An 18,060-nucleotide genomic window follows, 5' to 3' on the forward strand; every position below is an offset into this window, starting at 1 on the left:
CTCTCTCTCTCTCTCTCTCTCTCTCTCTCTCTCTCTCTCTCTCTCTCTCTGCCTCAGGACCCTCAGTAGCTCAAGTCTCCCAAGGGTGTCACTATTGGTCACACAGTAGGCACTGAGCAGTGCCAGGGTCAATCTTGGTTCTGGGGTTGGAGTTGACAGGCAGGGATTAGAGTGCAGTCACCTCCTGTTACTTTGTTTCTTCCCTCTCTTCTGTTCCCCTCCCTCTTTCACTCCGCCTTTCTCTCTGCCATACCCTCCCCTCTACAACAGACTGAACCCCTTAAAATTGTGAGCAAAGCAAATATTTCCCCCCTTACATTGTTTCTCTCAGGTCTCTAAACAGCAACAGCAATCCTATCCGGGTGCATTCTGTGGGTGCAGCACAGTGACTTTAACCTTTCCCTGAAGGACACCTGCTGGTCCCAAGTTACTAACAATAAAACTTTGAATGAAAAAAAAATGCAATAAAGAGGAAATAAAAACAACTGTGTTGGACAGACTACACATTGTGGCAGAAGAAGGCACACTATGTACTCAGCATCATCATTATTAATTATTATTTGCAGTAGAGATTTCAGCAAGTAGAAATTTAACACAGAACACAATTCCGAAGATATTTAATGCAAATGTCTTTGAGCCGACAGAAAAGATGGTGTGCAGACTGACGCAGCTCAGGGAGTTACTGTGGAGAACCACTGCCCAGAGAGGACATTCCTCAGTTCCAAAGATGGGAAGAGAAAGCCTGGTTGCTTCCACGAAGGGATCTGAGAAAGCCGTGTCAACGGTGCTCTTCATATAACGGTAAAAACAGGAGAGCAGGGGGCCTCTTAGAAGAAAGGACCTAGAGTCCTGTATTTAAGCAAGTTCTAACTCTCACACAGAGCCAAACATTTCCAGACTTAGGGGAACCAAGAAAGCGGAATGGGGAACAGCCACAGATGCTTCTGAGAAAAGCTCCAGGATGGTTACTGCACAGAGACTGGAAGCCCAGATTCAAGGATGGGCCGGTGTGACATTACAAAGTGACAGCAAGAATGTTTGCAGATTTCCTGACTGGCGGCATAATCAAGAGTTAAAGGGGACTTAAAACTCAACAGAACTAGTGTTTGAAAACAGTGGCAATCGGAAGCTATAGCTGCAAATGATTTCAACACTATCTAGGAGCTACAGAGAAAGTCAAAGGGAGTCGTGGGCCAGCTGAGAGGTTTAGGGTGGGCTGTAGCAGTGGAACACAAATGCTTACAGGCCTGGTGTGCTGCCTAATACAGAAATACGGGAATGGGAGCAGTGAGGCAAAAACATTAGCCAGCTACAGTCAAGGTGCACACTTCCGAGGAAAGGCTAGTGCACAAATACCCTTCTTACATAAAGAACTCTGTGCATGAACAATTCAACTATAAATAACTCAATGGGAAAAAAATACGGACAAAAGAAGAGAACACGGCCCAAAGAGGCGATTAAGTGACCAAAGACCGTGTAAACACGGTCCGAGTCTCCAGTAATCAAAGGAGCCCTTTTATTCCTATTTTCTAATGGACTTGTAGCTGTGACAGAGGACTTGGTTTTGCTTCCCAGCACCCACATGGAAGCTCACAACCATCTGTAACTCTAGTTCCAGAAGATCCAACACGCTCTTCTGCACCCTGCAAGCACGGGGAAGGCATGTAGGTGCCCATTCATACACACAAGCAACACATGCACATGAAATAAATAAATCTAAAAACAAATGTTTAATGTAACAATAGATAGTGCCACCGAGGGCACTGGGAAATAATCACTCTCTTCCTAAGAGGTCCGTTTCCTGGGAAGTAGGACTTCCGGTATTAAAATGGGAAATCTCACACTGGAGTGGGCCTAGTGTGCACAAGGCCCTGAGTTTGATCCCTAGCCCTGGGGAAAGAGGGATAGAGACAGAGACAGCTCCAGTTAAGATGGCATTAGAAATCAGCACAGCCGTGCTGAAGAGCCAATCAGCTACCAGAACAAGAATCTGCTTACGGACGCCCGACCCCCCAACAAGAATCTGCTTACAGACGCCCGACCCCCCAACAAGAATCTGCTTACGCCCCCCCCCAACAAGAATCTGCTTACGGACGCCCCCCCCAACAAGAATCTGCTTACGGACGCCCGACCCCCCAACAAGAATCTGCTTACGCCCCCCCCAACAAGAATCTGCTTACGGACGCCCCCCCCCAACAAGAATCTACTTACGGACGCCCCCCCCCCACTGACCCGAAATCCCACTGATCCAAATTCATTCCAACAAAAACCTTTGCCAATAAATATTTATTGCGAGTCAGACAAAATACTAAGGAACAAACTGGATGCTGGGAGATTACAAGATATGTTCCTAAGGACTTTTATCTCAGGGTTTTGTAGCCAATACAGACTCAAAATGACTGGAGCACCTAACTCTTAAAGATGATTCAAATATTGCAGGTTTCACCATTGAAATGAGTGTTCTAGAAGTAGAGTTGTAGAGCATTATCTATCAGCGGGAAATGTGGCTACACTATACTGTTAAATGAAAAAAAAGAATCAGATTTTAAAAAACAATACCAAGAAGTAACCCTAACTTGAAAACAAGAAATATGTGTGGGAAACAAATTTCTGACAAGATACACCCCAAAATGTTAATAATAGTTAACAGTGGGCACTGCAAAGGGTGAACCTTGTTTCTTCCTGGTTCATCGATATTATGTCTTCTCCATGGAAAACATCAATTCACAACATCAACTGCACTAAACAATGACTTCGCTATGCCACTGTGATAGAGGGTCATGGAGAGTCCATCACGGACCACTACTAATTTTCTCCACGTTTGCTTTTCTTACTGGGAACCTCTGCCTCGTCAGGCATTGTAAGAAATGTCCTGTGCACATCATAGGACAGAGTGGATGCAGGCTGCGTAAGAACTTGCCTCAGTGTACAGTCCTACAGGTCCCTCGGAAGGGCAGAGAAAGTGCCAGGGCCATGAGGTCCTCTCTCTTCCAGGCTGGCTCTCTGCAGACAGTGCAGGAAGTGACAAGGGAGACAGCTAGGACATCAATACAGGGAAGGTGCCGTGCTAAAGGCCAGCTGGCTGAGGTCAGGGAACAGGGCAGCTGGGGGTGGAGCTCCTTGCCTGGCAGGGGGCTCTCAGGAAGAAAGACCACATCCGGTTCCAGAAGTTCCCAGGTCCTGAGCACCCAAGGCTGCAAGAGAAGCCTTATGAGATCTGAGGTGGTCCTCTGATTAGCAGGAAGGAGGAAAAGGATCCTTTTGGAACCTTGACCCCAGGCTTGGTGCCTGTAAAATAGAGCTCTAGGCCTCCAGGGCCTGCTAGTGTGGACGAAGAGAGAGGTGAAGACAGAGGCTCCAGGACCTTCCCAGATCTGAATTAAGTGAACCTGTAGGACTTCCTCACAGAGGGCCTGACAGGAAGAAGAAGGGGCGAGGCATCCCCACCCAGCTCCCAAGGAGCCCCCTCCTCTTCCCCTCAGCAGTGTTCCAGTTGCTATTTTTAGAATAGCCCACAGGAAGCAGAGTGTGGCTGCCAGCCCCCACCACACTTCACGCGGCCCATGGCTGCCAGCCCCCACCACACTTCACGCGGCCCAGCTCCAGGTAAAACGCAGAAGCCCGTTCATCCCCTTCCAGTCGGAACGTGCCCGGAATTTGTAGCCATGCCCGCTGAGCAGGTAACGCCGCCCAGATGGGGACTTTCTAATGCCATAGCTGCTAAGTGAAAAGAACACTGCTCTCTAAGACCATCTGCATCCCCTCTGGCAGACCTTCAAGTCACCAACTATGTGCCCTTGGCCAAGTTCTGGCTTCTATCCTGGTCTTGTCCTCTACAAATTGGGCTTGTTAAGCTGTTGATCTCCCCGGGGGACAAGGGAGGCTTTCAGTTCCAAATTTGATTCTACGGTTTGACCAAAATCCCAGTTACTCGGCATACACATTCTGTCCTCCACCTTAAGATGTATATGGTGGTTATGTTCCCAAAGACTCCTGGGAGGTGAATGTGAGTCTCAGAATGCATTTTCCCATAGAAGACTGCCGTAATTGCCGTAAGTGGTGATCCACCTCCTCGGCTAGCCTACATAACCCTCAATGTTCCAGCCAGGCAGACCACTGAATACTGTTTTCGTGCAATAACGGCATTAAGAACCCTCTATAGAAAATGTATCTCAAGTTGCTTTGTCTGAGCAATGAATGACAGATATTAGTTGCAAAGGAAAGATGCTTCTGAGAAGGTCTGCAGAAGACACTGGAAACGGAAAGAAGGGAGACTGATCAGCAACAACTCTCCTGGAAAGTTAGCCTGAGGCTCAGCGGGCAGGAGGGCTGGTTGAAGAATACATGTGCACACAACATACATGAAGTCAAGCAAGAGCCCAGGACATGCTGAGCACAGGGAAGGAAGGAGGCCCGAGAGGACACCAGTTGGCAGACCAATGGAGATGCTTCCCAGGGCAGGAACCTTGGGATGGAGAGGAAGTAGGAAAGGGTTTCTCCACAGGTGTCTGTAGTTGGGACCTCTTCTAGTATGAGCTGAATATGGTACTCGCTGTCATCCATGTGTGAGGGAATGAGGAATACTAACCATGTCCATCGCTCACACATAACCACACACATGTTCTCCTGTTTCAGGGTGAAGCCCTGTTCCCGGAGTCCCGAGGTGCTGACTACCGCCCATCCTCTGAATCTCAATGTCAAGTGTCCGGATATGTCCGTACCCCAGGAACAGTAACTATGATAAGGAACCTGAGTTGGGAGAGCATAACTACTCTACAACAGTCACTCTGGTTAGTCTTCATCTGCTGGGCCCTGGAGACCACCTGGATTCTGCTTCCTCACTGTTTTTGAGGAAGGAAACAGATGATCAGAGACATGAAGTGATTTGTCCAGGGTCACACAGTGAGTACTAGATAAGTCAGTATTCGAGTCTAGGGCTTCCGCATCCTGCTTTGTTTTCTTCTGAAAGCAGGAGGGTTATAGAGAGGGGAGCCCTCTGACTTAGAGAACCAAGGAGCAGTTCTGATCAGGCTTTCTTTCCTCCAGGGATGCCTGTGTGAGCATGGGGACAGGGCTTAACCCTCGGTCCTGGTGCAAACCTGGCCACACTGCCTCACAGATCAAGCGGAGGTGTGGGCCTGCTGATATCTGCGAAGCTGTGAAGTCTCAGCTCTGACCCCAGGGCTCTAACACCAGTTTGCTTGTGACCCTGGTCACAAATGTCACTTCCCCCTTTTGATCTAGTTTCCTCATCTCCACTCTAGACTAGGAGGGTCCCACTGAACAGCTGGATTCAGTTCTACGCCACCGAGTGAACATCTCCTCTGGGCCAGCCAACAAGAGAACAGAAAATGAATCAAGCTATGACCTCCACTTGCTCCTAAGGAACTCACAGGCTTGCAAGTGAGATAGAACTTGCTGCCTGATACGGGATGCTAAGGATGAACACACTCCTCTGGCAAGCACAGTGTGGCTGGGGGCAGCTCTGAGGCATGCCTCAGAAAGTGTCTTAAAAGGGGTGCTAAGTCATGATGGCCTCCTTGGGGGCTGCAGCCATCAGGGCCATTGAAGGCGGACAACAGGGTCCAGGAACAGCCTGCCCGTAGAAAGGAAAAGGGACTTTTGGGAGGAAGGGACATTCCTACCTGTGTAGCCAGGAAAGCCTTGGAGAGTCAGGCTGGGACCCAGGCTTTATGGTCAAGACCACCGGGGTAGCCTTTAGACAAGACTGTGACTGCCCAGCCCTGCCAGGACTCCCCAACTGGAATGGTCTGTGGTAGCAAGCAAACAGTAGAATCAAACAATCATGACAGGTCCTCTGGGCACGGCTGCCCTGCCCAGACATTTGCTGTGTGATCTCAGGCAAGTTTAACTTTTCTAAGACCCAGTATCTTCATCTATAAACTGAGTAGAGAGGGAGTCAGTTCTCAAGAGGAGAGCATCCCACATCAGGCTCTAGTGAGGACCAAAAGAGACAAGGCAGGATTGGCCTGGCTCCCAGCCACTACTCGCCAAATCTTCTACCATGACCATGTGCTCTACACTGGAACCAAAGACTTAGGAATGGCTGGGGGCATGGCAGGGGACCCTCTTCAGAGACTAGATGGGAAGAAAAAGAAAAGTAAGAGAGGGCATAGAGGCAGTTGTTCCCTGTTCCTTAAGAGCTGAAGAGGAAAAGAATGGCTGCCTCTGAGAACAAGGCAGTAAAAGAGGCAGTCTGCCTCAGCTAGACCAGCAGTCCGAGGAGTTGGAAAGAAAAAGAACGCTCTCCGAGGAGAGGGGTTGGGGAGAGGAGCGGGAGGCTGAAATTTGATCCCTTTGATTCCAAGCTACTTAGGGGCTGATGTCTTAAACCAGTGGATTAGAAAACCCAGGCCCAGATTCTGGCAGAGGCAGGTCCTCTTCTGCCATCCACTGGGCCTGGTTTAAAGACTCCTCTCTTCTGCACTGATGCTCACACTAGCAGGCTGGAGCCTCAGCCAGGTCCCACGATGGTGACCCATGATCCTGTTGAAAGCCAGACTTTGAAGAAGATGTGCAGCCCAGCGCTTCAGAGCCTCTGAAGGGCTTATTTTAGGAGCTTAGTTCTGTCTTTCGTATCAGACTTTTGTTAAATCCTGTGAAAATAGATTTGTTTTTCAGCCTGGGCCACCATATAGGGGAAGTAATGATCTACTGTGTCTCATTTTAATTGGTCCCCAAAGTACTCTTCCTCAGAGGAATGGGCCAAGATGTCTGAGACGCACATAAGTGCCTCCTGCCACCTTTGCCTCCACAAAGGACAATGGTCTAGGTCTCTTACCAGCTGCCTGACATAATCTAAGGCATTTAACATCTCAGAACCTTTCACTGTTCCATTCGTAAAATGGGAGACAAAGCTAGGCACCCTACTGCTATCCCCAAAGTGCATGTTCACTGTGGGGTCACTGTAGTTATGCATCCACAAGGCAAAACCGTCTATGCCTCTACTCTGGAGAACCTACTTAGTGCCTTGAAACTGGTTATGATTAGTAAGGCTCTGATGGCAAAAGTTAGAGGAGAAATTAATAATACCTCACCACTCCCAGAAGGTCCATGTGGTTACAGCTCCTAAAGGGCCAGAAGACTCAGACATGACAGCTTATATGGAAGATGAGCTTCAGAGGACTCAGAGCCCAAGACACAGAAAGGGATCCAAGAACACACAAGAGGCTAAAAGGGGCACTTTGTATTTAAATCTCACAAATGGCCTTCCAACAATAAAGCGGTTGTGCTCCCATCCTCCCAGTTCTGGGTCCAAAGACACCACCCAAGACAACTGGCCCATCAGGAAAGAGGTCATTGTGTGCTTCTTGGTGTGATTTATGTGGCAGGGAGGAGCCCAGCTATGTTTCCCGTGATTATGACTCTCAGAGGCAATGTTGAGAGCTTGGTCATTCTCTTGAACAGCTGGGATGGACTAAAGAGCAGAGGCCACTAGGTCATATTTCATCTTCTCTGGGTCCGTGACACCCAATTAATTGTCGCATTGATTCATGAGGCAGGACAGTCACCACAGCCACTGAGCGAGCTAGCCCAGGGCCTGCCAGGGGGCCTGTCCTCTTCCCCATCAGCAGCAGGCCTGAGAGCTTGATGGGAGAATCTGTCCTGCGCAGGAGCTTATCAAGGAGAATGGCCCTTCCCAGGGATGGGTGTTATGTTCAGATCCTCCATTTTCTGAGCCAAGAGCTCAGACACAAGTCTTCTGTACTTCTCTGCTGGACACAGGTCCCCAGACCCAAGAGAGACAAGACTGTTGATTTCCTGGACTGGCAATTCTCCTGTGCCTCATGGTCCTCTTAATGTAAGAGAATCAAATGAAATCAAAGTGTAGTGTGCTGTGTGCACAGACCCTGCAGGCTGATCGTTGGCTGGCACAGGGTGCTACATGCCCCCTGAACCAGGCCAAGCAGCTTCCTTCCATACTGGGCTGGACGTGAGTCTGACACCTGCAGGTTCAGCCCATTTCCCATCAGCCTGATGACTCAACATGGTCTCATTCTATGTTAGAAGGAAGAGAAACTGAAATAAGGGACACACTCTCTTCTAGGTCACTGTTTAGAGGCCCTAGCAACCTCAGAATAGCACAGGAATCTTCCCTAAGGTCCTTCATGACTAAGGTGGGGGCTTCTCTGGCCTTGGCCATCACTGTAGCTTTCTGTCTCGGAGCCCCCAGGAGACCTAGACCTACAAATACTCTCTAGAGTGTAGCCTATGTCCCTTTAATCTACAGCCTTGAGATTTTGTCCTGCTGGATCTCTGCAGTTAGGGAAGGCTGTGCAAGCTGCTCAGTCCAGAGTCCCAGCTAGGTGGACAGGGAGTGGACAAGGTCAGCTCCCATCACTGGCCCTGGGCAGGTTAACTTTGGCCTTGTCTCTGTGAAGGCTGCTGAGCTACATCTGGCTCTGGACCCTGGACTCTAGTTCTCTGAGTATAAGGCCCTGACTTCCTTCAAGACCCCTTGGCGTAAGAGACAGTGCTAATATAGATGATCTCCATGGAGCCTGGGGGCAGGACAACTTCGAACTTTCCCATCTTGGGAAAACTAAGCTTTTCTGTTACAGGAGCCACGGACATTCCCTCAGCACTGGTCCTATCTGGACTGACCAGAAGAGTATTTATGAGGGAGGCCTCAAACTTCACAACACTGTGACAGCAAGACCCAGTGGGGTATGAGGGCAGGCCGGGCTGAGCAAATCATCCCTCCTTGTCCCAGAGCCTAGCATCCAATACCTACCATCCCAGCACCCTGTAGAACAAGTCACTATTATCCTCGCCGGGAAGCCCGAAGGGGCGGCCTAACCAGGCTCACAGCTACTCTGATCTTGTAGACAGACACTTGAGGGGTCTGTGACACCCTTCCTCAAAAGCCTTGCATGGCTCCCTATGATCACCAATTATGTGCTCTTCGCAGAGCTGCAGCCACATAGCCTCCCTCTAGTCCTCAACACACCATGCCCCGTCCTTCCCATCTCTTCCTGTGCTGTTTCCACCGCCTGGAATGCTCTCTCCAAAGTCTTTGGCTGGTGGGTTCCTTTCCAGTCCATAGGCCTTGGCTTACAAGCTATGTCTTTCCCCATCATACCCCAAACATAGTAGCTAGACCCAATGCCCTCTCTGAAGACATCTACGATGGTTCTGTTCAGACTCCCCCAGTGTGTAATCATGAATTGGTGTTGATTTATTTAATGTTATCTCCCTATCAGGACTAAGAGGCCTGGGATCTTGATGGGAGCACAGGTTCCCCTAGCATAAAGGAGATGTCCCCCAGTATCCACTGAATGAAGAAGTAAATGTGTCCAGATGAAACAGGAATGGGAAGATATCTTCTGGCAGGAATGGGTCACAGGCATTTCTCCATTAGAGTGACCCCTCCCTCTTTCCCACTGTGCCCAGGCAGGTGCCCAGGTGCCATTCAGCCTCCTTCTGCTTGAAGGAAGCTTGCTGCAGAATCTTCTCCATCCGGGACTTCCGGGACCACTCTGCACAAGCCCACAGGGTCTCTCACTGTTCCTCCTGTTGCCAGTCCATACACACCCTTGGGACCACTCCCTCCAGATGACCCTAGGCCCACCATCTTGGTCTTCCGTTTTGGGTCGTCCAGTTGAGATGAGGTTACTGTGTGATAGGAAAAGCCCCCATAGGGTTAAGTTGCCAGAAGCACAGTCCCGCCCTTGGGCTTGTTCAGCCAATCAGAGTCTGTCCTGATGAGGTAAAGCTTCTATCTTGGGTGGCTTTGAAGGAGGTGACTGGCCCCATCTCCTGCTGGAGAGAGCCGTAAGGGTGAAGTTTCTGTGGAACCAGACAGAACTGGAATTAGCTCGCTGTCCACTCTGATCAGGAAGGCCTGACTCCACGACCTGCCTGGGCTTCTTTCTACGGCACTCAGTCCCTGGCATCTCCAAGACCCATCTCTAGTCTGTCCCAGAGAGATGACAAGGTGGAAGTCATACAGTCAGAGAGAGCCCAGCAGGCCTCAGTTTCCCCGCCAGGGCTCTAGAATCTGGCAGGTAGCTACCCAGGAGTGTCAAAAAACACTTGTCACATGAGCTTGAGGACCAGTATCAACCTCAGTAAACATGGATAACAATAAATTATTCTACATAATCACCCTGACAGACAGTGATGAGCATCATAGTGAGCAGTTTACAGGGAACCTCCTGCATGCCACTACACCCTACACAGTCCCCAATGGATCCTTACAATAACCCTGGCTACCCAATCTGATTTGCTGATAAAAAATGTCCTCAGGGAGGCTAAGTGGTTCTCCCAAGCTGACATATCTATGCAATCATTTTGAACTATCCGTTGTCTATGACTGCGAAGGAGAGAACGTGATAAATTCCTCCACGTGACAACAGGGTTGGTACCTGTACCCTTCTCATCCTCAGGCCCCTGAAGACTGAACAAGCCTACTCTGTTCCGAAGGTTCTGGAGTCCAGTCGCAGAAGCACCCGCGTACCAATGGGGGTTCACTGCTGACCCCCGTGGACAAGCCTCAGATCTACAGCCATGGCCTCAATGCTGGGATCACCACTCTAGTCCCTCATTATCCCTTTCTGATTAGAAGCCGATAAGGCCCCAGATGAGGTGCCATTCATCTCTGTGACCCCAGAGAATCTAAAGCAATGCCAGACACAGGGGGGCACATTTATCATGTGTGTTTGATCAAATAATCAAAATTGTATAGATCAGTCAGTCCCTGGCAGCTTTAAGCCTCACTGGCCACAGCATGGACCAGCTCTGAGCAGATCTAATGAGAAGCATCACGGTAGTGCTCAGAGTACAGCAGAGGGAGCCTGGGCCCTGTTATCAGAGGCAGGAGTGAGAACGCCCTCCAGGGACACGTAAGGAACGCAGAGTTCTACAGACAAGCATGGGTGCTGAGCGAGGAAAGAAGCTGGGATGGGACAGGAGGCAGAACATGCTGAAGGCTGAGGATGGAACTCCGCTGAGAAGAGGAAGCACAAAGTCCTGGGTTCAATTCCCAAGACTGTATAAGCTGGGTATAGTAGTATATGTGTGTACGTTTAGCACTTGGGAAGTTGAGGCAGGAGGGATTCAAAGTTTAAGGTCGTCCTCAGCTACACATGGAGTTTGAGGCTAGCCCAGGCTATATGTGGCCCTGTCTCAGAAGGGTGAAGGTAGCGGTTGGAGAAGATGCTTCTGTAGACACTATGCTTGTGCACAAGCATGAGGATCTGAATCTGGAAACCCAGCAGCCAGGCTGGAAAAGGCGGATCCTAGGAGCTTTCGGCCAGACAGACTCCCATAATCAGTGAACTTCAGTTTCCGTGAGAGATGCTATCTCTAAAACTAAGGTGAAAAGCAACTGAAGAAGACACCCAACATAGACCTCTGACCAATATACAAAGACACAGACGGACAGGCAGACACACACGCCTCAGACCTTCTCCTCCCTTCCCACATATGTCACAGAAAGTTATGAAAGAGAAAGAACTCTCCGGAGTGTTATTTTCCTGAGAGAGGTGGCTAGCTCCAGCCCCTGGCCTCTTAGGATCACAAAGCAGAAGGGACCTGGCAGGAGACTTCCAATTGCCGTGAGTGGTTGCCACAGGTTTGCTGCAGGTAAGTGCCACACCTGCCTGCAGCTCTTTACACTGCCTTCTCCATTCCCTGTGTCCTCGCAGTAAGTATTGCAGTCCTTCTCAGGACGAACTGTGCCTATCACTGCTTGTGAATGGAGAAGGGCAAGCAACATGACAGGGAGGAAAGGGTAGTGGGAGTCTGATGGCTGCTCTGTGAGAGACGCCTTGGAATGGGGGTTGCCTAGACACAGGGTCCTCAGTTCCACAGGAGGCAGAAGGGAAAGGCATGCACTGCAGCACTGGTCCCAGCAGAACCTCCACGCCTGGAAGCAAGAGCCAACTTCCCAGAACTGCTTGGCTTTCTTGTTCCTCCCATGGACAGTATCTGTCCTTTACGGCCAGGCTGGGGAAGGCCGACCTTCGGGAAGGATGCTTGCAGCGCCTGAGGCTGAGCACAGGTGGCCGAGAGGTGTGTGGAGTCATTAGAGTTGCTGAAGCCTGCCTGGGCTGCTAGAGGGCTGGAGAGGATCAGACTTACCAGAACTTCTTTCCAGAAGCACTCTGTAAGTGACTCATGAAATTCATTGTTAAAATTCCTTAAGTAGGTATGGTGGAGGTGTGGCTGGGTAGGGTTGAGCAGCAAAACACAAGCCCCCTGGGGGGGGGGGGTTGCCTCACACAAGCCAAATGGTGCAATAACTGACTTCCTGGGAGAGTGGAGCTGTATAGATCTTGGCAGGCCCAGGTCTCAGGCACACAAAACACCTCCAAAGCTGTTCGAGCTGCCAGCCTCTCCTCCACCCTCCTTTGCACCCCCTCCAGCTGCTCCTCTAACAATGCACTTACAGAGCTGGTCCCTGCCCAGGATACCCACATGTTAGGGGTGTGCCAAGGGCTGGAACCCCTTTCAGGGTCAGCCAACCAAACCCATTGCTGAGCAGGGTCCAGAGCCTCTCTGAAACAGCCTAGCCTGCCTTTAGGTTCCCGTATCCCCGGGTAAGGCTGCGCTCAAGTGTCTCCAAGGTATCAAGAGGCTGTGGCTCTCCAGAGTCAGCAAGTTCTGGAGTCAAAAGCACAGTGCACTCTTCCCCCAGGTGAGAGGAAGAAAGCCCAAGGAAAAGGAAACAGTAGCAGGGGTGCTGACCTTGGGTGACCTGGGAGTCTACCACTGAAGGAAAAATGACCTGTGCGCAGGCAGCACATATCCATGGGGGTAAGACAGCCTGCTTATAGCCATGGTGATGGAGCACTGTGATGATGGGGTTGGGAGAACGGTACACTCCATTCAGTGTTTGCTGAATGAACACCTGCTACATACTTGGTGCTACACTGTGAACTGCATCTGCTCTCCCAGTTAATGCCCACAGCAGTCCTTAAGGGAGGAACCACTACCCCTCTGATGGAGCCACCAAAGCATGGCAACAAGGGGACTCGCCCATAGTTACACTGGTCACCAGCAACTGTGTCTGACCAGTATCTCCCATTAAAACACCTTTCAAAGTCTAGGATGATGCAGTGCCCTGATCCTCACCACCCTTGCCAGTTTGCTGAAGAGCAGCTGTCTACCACTGAACAGAGGGGTTGCCAGCACCTCTTCCATGAGCTTACTGCCCCCTCTGACAGCCAGGGCACATGGCCTTGGTAGTCCAAATATATCAAATAGCAACAAGGCCCACAGGTGGGCAAGCTTCAGGCCTCCTCATCTCCTCTTCCCTGAGAGCTCACAGAGCTACCACCTCAGCAGCTTCTGCAGCCACCACCCCAAACTCCAAATGGCCAGCACTTGTGGTAAGAAAACACACCTGAACGACTCACAGTGCGGAGAGGCATCTGAGTATCAGAGGAGACTGTTACCCGGCTCCCATCTCATCTGCGCCCCCGGCACAGAGCTGTGCCAGCCCAGCTCAGCCTTCCATGGTCATCAGTAATCGCCCTGATGTTCCAGCTGGCCAGCCCCAGGCCTCAGCAATCCAAAGTCAGTTTCACTCAGCTCTGGCAAGCATCAAACTATAGTGTTCTACCACAAACATCCCCTCAGTTATGTCTGTCTTGGGCTAGTGTTAACAGCAGTGTGTTGCCCCGGACACCACCTATCCAACAGCAGAAGGACAGTTAAACCTTGTCATCAGCAAACCAAAGAGTGGACTAAAAACTGATGGCCTATGCCCAGTTTGACTGTTGTTCCTTTGGCAAACAATGCCAAACCCATTCCAAAGACCCATAGAAAACCCTGAGGAGAGATATTCAAACATAGACCTTTTGCCAAGCCCACTGCCCTAGTCCAGGGGCTAAGATCAGGATGGTCCCAGCTCAGATCCAAGGCTAGCTGAGGGGAAAGGCAGCAGCCAGGGCTGCAGCCACTGGCAGAGTCCTTACCTTCCTCTCCGGGGGCGATACGGCCAGCTGTTGCTGCTTAGCGATGTTCTCTGACAGGCACCAGCACACCCTCTTCTTCTGCTCCTGTGAGTGAGCCTCCAAAGTGAACAAGCACTCTGCCTTCTGACGTCAGGGAGAAGAGAGAGGAATGGGTGGTCAGGGCTGCTTCCTGACTCAAGGGGTTCCAGGGCCCAAGCCCATCCCCTAGGCTCCAGAGGGAGAGGCTACATCAGGGAAGGGAGCATCAGCTAAGAGCAACAAATACACACCAGTCCCTTGTGACACTGAGGTGGGCAGAGGAGCAGGGAAGTAGGGCCATTTGGGAGGCACAAGGCCACAGTCTGAGTAGGGGAGGGAGGCAATGGCTCTCTCTACAGTAGAAGTCTGTGGAGAGCTGCAGGCCGGAGGGTGAGGTCACCCTTGGAACAGACTGCACAAGGCAGCAGCTGGGGATCACGTGCAGAAGCCAAAGGACCAAGCTCTTGAGCTTGTGCTCTGTGGACACAGAACTCTCCCCACCCCAAAGACCACAGAACCCCCTTCTCTCATGGCACCCTTCTTCAGATCACAGGCCAAGGTTAGCTGGGTTGGATGAGCACAGCCACACAACTGGAGTCCCTTGGGGAAGCGTAGGACGGGCAGTCACAAGGCCCGCTAACACCACCTCACACCTGAGCTGGGGCTCTCATAAGCTGCTGTGTAGTGTTATTCTGGCTGACATTTGAATCTTACTGACGACAAACACCTAGAAGACCCTCTTCATCTGGACCTAGCACAATGTTGGGAAAGCACTCTGGCTGCCTGGAAGAACTTCCATGATGACAACAGACCCAGGGCAACTTTGATACAGCACCAGTCAGTCAGTCCCTGAAGCAGTCAGGGCATTCGGGGGGCAAGGTAGGGTAGCTCCTAAAGTGCAGGGTCTTCAGAGACCTGCCGCTGATCTCTAGGATCAGAAGATGGCAAGGTCTTCTTCACCCTGCTGCTACTAATACTCAGCCAAGGAGTCAAGAGCATGAGCTGGGAGAGAAAGACCACGTATCAACCCAGTTTCTCCATTCTGCAGACTTGGTTTCTCAGCTCCCAACCCCTAGAAAGTCAGAAGTGTTCTGTATAATAGTGGCATTGCCCACACCCCAGATCTATAAAGCAGGAAGGACTTCCATGGACCATGCCACACAGTAGTGCAGCTGCTTCTCACATCCAGCCTCTATGGAGGGCAGGGATGCCTCCCATCCTGGGTTCGTGGAGCGCTTGTCATCCTCTCATGCTGCAAAATACTGAGAAGCTTTTTTCCTAAAAGCACGAGGGAGAGGGAGCTGAGAGACGAGCTGTGGCAAGCCCATGCTCCACTTAAAGTCAGGTCCTCCACTTCCCAGACCACTCCTCCGGGCTGCAGAGCAAATAAGCCTCAGCTTCCCCAGGGGGAGCCCAGGGAGCAGTCGGCCCTCTGCTTCCTGCCTCATGGTGTTCCCCTGAGTGGGAGGGACCAAGAAGGTCCTATCCAGCCTGGAAAGCCCCCCCCCCCCCGCTCTACAAACACGGCCCAGCTTGAGCCTCCTAGCCCTGCTCTTACCTCACCTTGGGCTTCTGACTATTCTCCACCTAATTTATCGACTGTGTTATAATGTAGTCTGTATCTATGATCTCATTTTGATCTGGACAATTTCAAGAAGCAGAGAAGGTGCGGGTTCTCTATTCTTTTATTTTATTTTATTTTATTTTATTTTATTTTATTTTATTTTAGTGCTAGGGATCAAACCCAATTTTGTACGCACGCTAAGCAAGCACTCTACTCCCAGCCCTTGATTTTTTTGAGCTCATGATCCTTTAGCTCAGCCTGGCCTGGAACTCACCGCCAAGTCCAGGCTGCCCAGAAACATGCGATCCTTCTGCTACCTCTGGACCACAGACATGTACTACCATGCCTAGCTGGGGTGTGGATTGTTATTCCCCTTTATGGAAGGGGAAGACCAAGGTTCAGAATGGCCAAGGGGTTCTCTGAATCTTGAAGCCAATGAATCAATCAGAGGGAAATACTGAGCCGGGAGAGCCACCTGCTGCAATTTCATCTGCATGTTCTGGAAGATATCACTTCCCGGTGAGGCTTTTACACCCCTTGCTGGTAGGATTGCTCTGTCTTACAGCCTGGAGGCAACAGGAGTATCATGCCATCAGAAGAAACTTTATGTAGGTCAGGGGGCTCTCTAGCTGTGGTGGTCATGAGACACTCTTTGTATAGCTGCTTGCCTCTCTGGCATGGCAAGTCTCTCCCTAAAAAGGCACAGGAAAGCTTCTTGAGTGCAGCCAGCATCCCTGACCTTAATCCTGAATTGACTTCTACAGCACCAAGCTCTTTACCAGCATGACTTGATATTTCTTCCAACATCCTTTCGAGGGAGCAGCGGTGGCTCTTCCATACTACTGACACCCTCCAGAAACACTTCTTAGAAAGGCCCTTGGGGTTCTTACCTGGGATAGCCACCAGGCCATTTGTAACGATTATATAGGATTCAGTAAGTCACGCAGCCAGCAGCTGAGCCCAGAGCCTCCTCCAGAATCTCCTTCCAAGAATGATATCCCAGATCAGGGATGGCAACTTTACTGTCGGTCTGTCCAGCAAAGGACAGAACCACACCCGACAGTTTGAAACTAGCATCTCCTACCATGCTTGAGAACTAAGAAGGCTTCCTCGGCACCCAGGACCTAGCCCCAGGTGGGACTGTCTTACAAGGAGGAACATTTTTAGAAGGAGCCTGGGTTTCAAAGAGTGGTCTAGCCAAGAGAGAGAGCCAGCTCCCTGAAGAGAGGCTAACTCCCTACCTGCCCAAATCTGTCCAAACTGTGAGTCTTCATTGCCTGCCAGCTGGCCCACATGTGAACCATCTGTCATAATTCTGTGTGCTCCAAATGACCCAATTAGTCAGCTTCAATTCTGACTTGCTCAATGGCTTCAATAGCAGATTCCAGGGTCCAGGTTGCAAGCCCTCCTAAAGGTATTTTGTCCACTCAGGGGCACTGTCTTCTGACTGTGGTATGCATGACCAAACACAGGCTTCTCAGCTGCACAAACCTGGTCCCACAGCACTAGGTGGGGGACCCCTGCACTTGACTGTGACCTCAAATCCAACCAGACTCCCAGCTCTTCTTGGCCTCTTTAAAAAAAAAAAATCATTCCTAACATCCTTGTTTTAAACTGATTTTGTCTTTGTAAAAACCTAAACAGCTTCAGCAGTAACTGAAGCCTGTCCATGTGCCATGATAAGCTTGTTCCATCTCATTCTCTCCTGATGGATGGAGGAGGCAGGCAGACAAGAAAGATACTGTTGCCACCATTTGGTGTGTGTGGGGGGGGGAGGTATAAGATAACTAAGACTCTGAGGGGCCAAACCTTAAGAAGATCCTAACTGACTCCAGAACCTGGGATCTTGCCAGGCCTGTATAACCATGTAGGTGTTACCTGGGAAGTGAGATAGTCCACCAAGCTGTCCTTCTAAAACATCAGTGAGTCATTTGTGAGACCTCTAATGGAGAGTAAACGGACATGAAAAGTCCTTCCTCCTGTGTTGATCTAATTACTACTTGGCTGCTACAGGCTGAGCATGCTGAGGGCTGGGCTCTGGGCTAAGTGTTTTAGATGCATTGCCTTATTGAATCTCATTTTAACATTACAACCCTGAAAGAAATGTTATAGACTCACTGTCTATGTCAGGAGTATGTAACCTGATCCAGATCACTCAAGAAATGGCAGAGCCTCCTCATTCCCAAAACTAGCTTCTTCAATGAATAGAGTCAACCCCATGTCATAAAGGAGAGAGAAAATGGTTCCCAGACAATATGCCCCATGCTCTGAAGCCAGTTGTGGGCTGCATATATCCCAGATTCAACAGGACTGAGGGACACCTGTCCTTGGAATTATGACTGCTTAGAGCAGACCAGGAGTGATGGCACACACTTTTAATCCCAGCACTCAGGAGACAGAGGCAGGTGGATCTCTAAATTTGAAGCCACCCTGATCTACAGAGTAAGTTCTAGGACCTCGAAAGAAGAAAGAAGGAAGGAAGGAGAAAGAGAGAGGAAAGAGAGAGAGAGAGAGAGACAGAGACAGAGAGACAGA

The 18,060-nt window shown here is 50.3% G+C and overlaps 1 protein-coding gene across 5 annotated transcripts in view; it reads right to left on the reverse strand.

The window, feature by feature from the left end:
• The window catches only part of Rgs3 (regulator of G protein signaling 3), a 124,097-nt gene that overhangs the window by 35,157 nt on the left and 70,880 nt on the right, over nt 1-18,060 (reverse strand). For 3 of the 5 annotated variants that reach the window (XM_026781910.1, XM_026781911.1, XM_026781912.1), the window contains one exon: nt 13,944-14,066. In XM_026781910.1, the coding sequence (XP_026637711.1) occupies nt 13,944-14,066 (123 nt within the window). Of the gene's footprint in view, nt 1-7,192; nt 9,811-13,943; nt 14,067-18,060 lie in introns of those variants that run through there. The other 2 variants (XM_005352617.3, XM_005352619.3) reach the window with 1 other exon arrangement.

The sequence above is a fragment of the Microtus ochrogaster genome, chromosome 10 (genome assembly GCF_000317375.1).
Source record: "Microtus ochrogaster isolate Prairie Vole_2 chromosome 10, MicOch1.0, whole genome shotgun sequence".
NCBI classification, from domain to species: domain Eukaryota; kingdom Metazoa; phylum Chordata; class Mammalia; order Rodentia; family Cricetidae; genus Microtus; species Microtus ochrogaster.